General features: G+C 50.1%; 2 protein-coding genes across 2 annotated transcripts in view; both read right to left on the bottom strand.

Annotated features, from left to right (window-relative positions):
- Positions 1-2,629: 2,629 nt before the first annotated feature.
- LOC109477692 overlaps positions 2,630-6,145 on the bottom strand; it is a 4,282-nt gene continuing 766 nt past the window's right edge. The window contains exon 2 of the mRNA XM_019779038.1: positions 2,630-3,645. Coding sequence (XP_019634597.1) covers positions 2,630-3,645 — 1,016 coding nt within the window. The remainder of the gene's footprint in view (positions 3,646-6,145) is intronic.
- Positions 3,632-5,916, bottom strand: LOC109477693. The gene is made up of 2 exons (XM_019779040.1): positions 4,829-5,916; positions 3,632-3,961 (listed from the first exon to the last, which is right to left on the bottom strand). The coding sequence occupies exons 1-2, from the start codon at positions 5,898-5,900 to the stop codon at positions 3,654-3,656; spliced, it is 1,380 nt and encodes a 459-aa protein (XP_019634599.1). The 5' UTR covers positions 5,901-5,916; the 3' UTR covers positions 3,632-3,653.

Genomic DNA, 6,145 nt, shown 5'->3' with positions numbered 1-6,145 from the left:
AATGCAAGATGCGAACACTAACCATGCGGCACGACAGCCGGCGGCTATGACAGAGGCGAACCGCGAGCTGAGGCTGAAAAGCTGCCAGCAGAGCTGGTGCCGACGGAGGACGGGAACGAAGCTCTCTATCCAGCACTGACCAAAGTCTCCGGCGTAGGTCGAAAGGGGAGGAAAACATGCTCTCACGGCCTTATAAAGGATTCCCTGGACACGTGATAATGTCCAGGTGTTTAATTAATGCACGCGGACTGCTCCCGACCAGGTGTCGCCTCTTAACGACGCGAAACCCGGTCAGGAGCGCCCTCGTGCCTCAATTAGAATAGTTACAGGAAGCGGAATTTCTTTTTTTTTCTAGGAACAGGCCAAAATCAATGCGCGCGTGGACGTCATCCATAAAATTTACTTGGTGTGGCCTAACGGTGAATTACAATAGCTCGCTAAGCCTCACGGAAAAGGGCAGGTACTCTTTCAGGTTAGCCAAAACCGACGAGAAAGCGTCAGGATTTATTTGAACGTAATTACAACCACCAAGTTTATTACTTAAGATGAACTAAAAGCAAAAGGTATTCAGGAGGATTTTAGGGATTATATAGTAAAGGACAGGATCTTAATAATCATCATCGATGAAAAGAAGTAATTTTCAACAGTAGCCAACTTGTATAGCAAAGTAAGGCCACACCAAGTTAATTTTATGGATGACGTCCTTTGGAGACCCTAAATCTAATGCGAGAGGGCGAGAGAAAAAACAAGAAGGGCCCTAAAAAACAAGATGCCTAGATTAGAAATATACTAAGAGACGACAAATGTTAGGACACAAATTGAATGGGGTGACACAGTGTAACAAGCAAGAAGTCTTTTATTCATCATCAAAACAGCAATAAATCAGGTGGAACAGTGGACAGTGACAAATTTTCTGTTATTGACAGGATGGTCCTGTCAATAGTGCAAATTTTCTGTTATTGACAAGATGGTCCTGTCAATAGACACTTTCTTCGCGTTACGGGTTTCACATCAATCTGACGATTTGCGGCACTGTCGAGACTCTTTGGTCATAGTTACGGGAAGCGAAATTTCTTGTTTTTTTTTCTAGGAAGAGGCCAAAATCAATGCGCGCGCGGACGTCATCCATAAAATGTACTTGGTGTGGCCTAACAATAGCTCGCTAAGCCTCACGGAAAAGGGCAGGCACTCTTTCAGGTTAGCCAAAACCGACGAGAAAGCGTCAGGATTTATTTGAACGTAATTACAACCACCAAGTTTATTACTTAAGATGAACTAAAAGCAAAAGGTATTCAGGAAGATTTTAGGGGATTATAAAGTAAAGGTCAGGATCTGAAATAATTAGGTTCATCATCGATGAAAAGAAGTAATTTTCAACAGTAGCCAACTTGTACAGAAAAGTAAATAGAGATTGCATGTGCGGTAGCTGTGACTTACAAAACAGCTCTCTATTCTACCTACTCGGCTAAAAGAAGAACTCAATTTGCCACTATAAAACAAGTAACTGAATTAAGCAAAAAGTATTCTGTTCCCCGCTGTTGCCAGGAGGTTGAACCCAAACACATCAACGTGTAATTTGTGCACACAGTAGAGTTAAGACCATTTCAGGACCTCCCGGCAATTTGGGCGTCGGGCGATACAACCTTTGACCATGAACTTTACCGATTTCTCCTATTGTTTGATAATTGCCCTGACCCAGCCCAGTGACCCAGCCCATTGCAAGACAAGGAAATGAACAGATGAGCAAAAATTACACACTCCACTTTAAAAAAAGTGCTTATTTCTAAAATATCCATTAATTATCTGCACTCTCACTCAAGATGACAATACAGGTGCTGGGCTTGGTAAAAATTTTAATGTAACATTTCAAATCCACGGGTGGGAGGGTGGGAGGATTTTTTCGAGGATTTGCTAGAGTGACTGCACTAAGCACGCTATTAGAACGGAAACCGAATGCGACCTCAGGTCGGAGGTCAGAAGTCATTTCCGTGCAGTCAATTAACTGATTTGGTTCTGCGCCCCAAATACTGACAATTATCTGCACTCTCACTCAAGATGACAATACAGGTGCTGGGCTTGGTAAAAATTTTAATGTAACATTTCAAATCCACCGAGACCAAGCCCATAGGGAGAGAGTAGGGTGGGGAGAGTGCAGTAAGTGTAGTAGTGAGGCCAGAGGCGGAGGGAGGGAAGCCGAAACAAAGGCCACAAGGGCCGAGGGGCTAACAATGAAAGCGCCGAGGGGCTAATAGTGAACTGGTACAACAAGAGCCGACACTGCGGTGCGGCGACAACTGGCTAACAATGAGTGGGCTAAAGAACCGAAGCATATTGCGAAATTGGTAGATAATAAAGGCGAAACTGACGGACAAGCTGAACAACGGGAACTACTAGGTACTAACATGGAAGTTCGCCAAGTCTGTTATGTAAACGGTACAAAACTGGCTCAGAGCAGGGCCGCTAGTAGCAGTAACGGGAGATACGGAGGACTGCCCTGTCATGCCTAATACAGGTAGTCAAACTAGTGCTAAGACATGATATATATACATGAGAACAAGATGCCGTACAAGGCATCGGATAAATCAACAGTAGAACAATAAACGTGAGTTCGTGTAGAGTTCGTATGAGTCTATACTGCGGCCCGGTCCGGTTCCAGGAAACCTTGGTTGATTCTGGTCGCAAGTAGAGTAGCGAACGAACGTCGCTGCTCGAAGGAGCTGTCAAGGTACGACTGGAAAGCGTCCGAGCTCCAGTCACCGAGCAGTTTGATGAGCTGAGGGTCTGCTCCGCAATGCCAAGCGAATGTCGCTCCGCCACGGCGGAAACTATGGCCGGAGTAGTCACCTGACGGCAGTCCAGAGGCCGCGAGCAGAGTTTTGAGATGTGCCACCAGAGAGTCATGTGTCAATGATACCAACCTGCCCGCCGAGCCCGGCACGAGGAAGGCTGGAGAGTCCGATCCAACCGGGAGAAGGCTGCACATGTTGACGTACGCATGTCGTGGGCACAGAGGATGTCCGGGAATGGCCGGCACAGGAAGCAGCAGGACCCTCTGCTTGAACTGTAGAGTCTTGGACCATGTTATACGCACCACAAGTCCGTCCGAAGTGACACGGATAGCACCCCGAGTCAGGTGCTTGCCTGGGTCAAACGCAGACGTTGTCTTAGGCACGAGATTCGACTTCCGAAGTAGTGTGAAGAAGGCAACGGTGTATGCCGCCCACAAGGTGGCATGAAGCGGTCTATTTAGATCCAGGTGATCCCGCAGCCGTAGTAGGATAGCCGGAGTAATGGGAAGTTTACGCTGCGGAACGTGCAGGGATTGTCGGCGGAACGAGGAAAGTACAAGACGTAGCTCGAACGTGTCAGATGGCGGAGGCTCGCACCCGTGGAATCGTTGGAGCAGTCTGGCACCGTGGATGTAGATCTGGACCGTGCTGGGGCTCTTCAAGGAGCGTGAGAGGAACTGAGCGTATCTGGTCAGAGTCCTCGCGTCTGTGGGAATGGCTGTAAGCCGGAAATACTCACAGAACAACAGGAACGCTTTCCACTGAGTCCGTAAGTTAGCGTAGGTACCCGCGGCAAATGCAGACCTCTTGGCCGCCTCGACTTCATGGTCCAAGCGCTGCAGCTGCGTGTGATGACCTGTAAAATTACAACTGAGTCAGTAAATCGAAGTGCTGCAACGATACTTCTACCTCACAGACGTGCATGTGTGCTGATAAACGCAGAAACTCGTTCTGGTGGTAGTTGGAAGACGTCCAGCGACTGAGGTGATCAGCAAGGCGATTCTCGAGGCCAGGGATGTGAATGGCGCGAAGCTCGAACTGCCCTACGGCCGCACAGAGCCACAGATTCCGTAAGCAGGTTTGGAGGAACGGGGAGCGGCTCCGGCCAGAGTTCAACACAGTAACCGATGCTTCATTGTCACACATGACTACTATCCTGCTGCCGGCCCAGTGTTTGCCCCACAGCCGTGCGCAAACCAAGATGGACAGTAGCTCCAAACTGTTGATGCAAGGGTTTGACGCGAGCACGGAAGGCGGAAAAGTGGCGTGGAAGTATTCCCCAGTGCTGTGGAGAAAGCCGCCGCAGCCTGTCAGACAGGCGTCTGAACTGAAAACAGCGTCGGGTTCCGTCCAGCCGGTCACCGGAAGTAAGGAGACACCGTTGTAACAAGGTAAGAACGTAGACCACCATAGAAGGTCTTTGCGAAACTCACAGTCTATACTCAGCCGCTGGTGACGATCCGAATAGCGTCGCAGGAACAATATCATCCGCGAAACGAACAATCTTCCAGGTCGCACGCATGACCCCAAGAAGTGTAGCTTTCCCAACAGAGACTCGACCTCATTTCGGCGGACGCTGGTCTTGACACGCCAACGGTCCAACTCAGCCAACGTGTCGGAAAGTCTCTCCGGTGTCACTTCGATAGTCATGCGAATAGAGTCCACTGTGCGACCGAGAAAGACAATACGAGTGGACGGCGGCGTGGCTTTGTCGTCCGCCTCGATCAGTCCGAGGTACCGTAATAGCCGACCTAAAGTATCGAACGCTAACTCGGCCCTGTGCGGAGAGTCTGCGCCGCCGAGATCGTCCAAGTAGTTGACACAACGAAATCCGCATCTATTATATATGAACGCGACGGCGTCGGTCGTGCGCTGACATGCCTGTGCGCTAGAACGTAAGCCGAAGGGACAGACCACGTCCGCGTAAGCGTTACCACGCCAGGAGAATCCCAACAGGTGATAATCCGCAGGGTCCACGAACAACTGTCTGTATGCGCGCCGAAGGTCGCGTTTAAACATGAGGCAGCCTGTGCCGGCGTTGACAACTAACGCAATGAAATCATCCATGGAGGGGTAGCGAAGCCGATGCGGCTGACCGAGATAGGTCCCGGTGGGGATCCCGTCGTTAACTGAAGACCCGGGCGGGTAACTAAAGTCCACTACGATGCGACGATCCGGAGAGGCTTTCTTCGGAACCGTCTGCAACGGATTGCACACCAAACCGGGACTGAACGTGGCCGGCGACAACGGCCCTATTGTTGCTCCGTGCGACAACTCAGTGCTGATGAACCTGTCCACATGACTGGAGTACTGCAAAGCCGAGGGGTGGTTGGTGCGCGGCACTCGCGGTTGTGCGGATGACTCGTAATTAACTGGAAAGCCGAACTCCAGGAAGTCACATAAGACAGTGTCATGAAAACCATCTAGGAGACCTCGCCATGCGGAAACGTGTAGCTTGGTGGGTACTGGAATGCGCTCGGACTTAAAATTGGGTACGCCTGACTGTCGAACCCGAGCATGCCAACTCGCGAAGTCTGCTACGCTGGGTGTTGGCCGATCCGCTGGGGAATCCGTGACGAACGTACATACGCTGAGTTCATTCAATAACTTGACAGCAGAAGAATCGAAGTCCATTCCGCTCGTGCGGAGATCTGACAACATTACATCCTCACCTGAGGAAATTACTCGGGACGCTGGCCGAGCCAAGTCCGATCCGCGTGTGCGGACATTTGACAACAACACATCCTCATGTGAGGGAATAACTGGAGACACTGGCTCATCCAGAGCCGACCCGCTCGTGCGGAGATTTGACAACAATAAATCCTCTTGTGAGGGGACAGCACGTGCTGCAGTAAGTAAACTACACGGCTCCGACACGTCTGAAGAGTCCGTGTGCGATAAGCACTCTTGCGTAACACTATCACTAAGATAAACAACGTTCATGTCGCAATCCGAGAAGAAGCCAGAAGGGCACTGTTCAATGAGATCGTGATACAATGAAATACTAGATAACGAATTGTCACGTACCGAATGTTGCAAAGTGTCACTTACAGAATGTTGCAAACTGTCACTCACAGAATGTTGCAAATTGTCGCTGACAGAATGCTGCATGTCCGGAGGTAGTCATGCGGAAGACGACTTGACGTTGGCCCCGTTATCCGCAGATGAAGCACGTTTCTCTTCGGCTTGCTTCCTGTGGCAGTCAGCGGCTGAGTGTTTGAACCTCTGCGATGTCTTTGTCCAGCAGTAATCACAAATGTGGTCAAAACGACACGTATCAGCGGCGCACTCGTTCTTAGAGAACCGATAGCAGATGCGTGGAGGATTGGATTTCTTGGGCTGTCGACTCGCGGCCG

The sequence above is a fragment of the Branchiostoma belcheri genome, unplaced genomic scaffold (genome assembly GCF_001625305.1).
Source record: "Branchiostoma belcheri isolate BF01 breed outbred unplaced genomic scaffold, Haploidv18h27 scaffold407, whole genome shotgun sequence".
In the NCBI taxonomy this organism is placed as follows: domain Eukaryota; kingdom Metazoa; phylum Chordata; class Leptocardii; order Amphioxiformes; family Branchiostomatidae; genus Branchiostoma; species Branchiostoma belcheri.
This window is presented reverse-complemented; position numbering and strand designations above follow the sequence as displayed.

Excerpts from the sequence above, each read along its gene's own strand:
- LOC109477693 (XM_019779040.1), bottom strand. The coding sequence starts at position 5,900 with ATGCAGCATTCTGTCAGCGACAATTTGCAACATTCTGTGAGTGACAGT. Across the intron at positions 3,962-4,828 it reads TTTCATTGCGTTAGTTGTCA|ACTGGGCCGGCAGCAGGATA; the intron begins ACGCCGGCACAG and ends TGTGGGGCAAAC.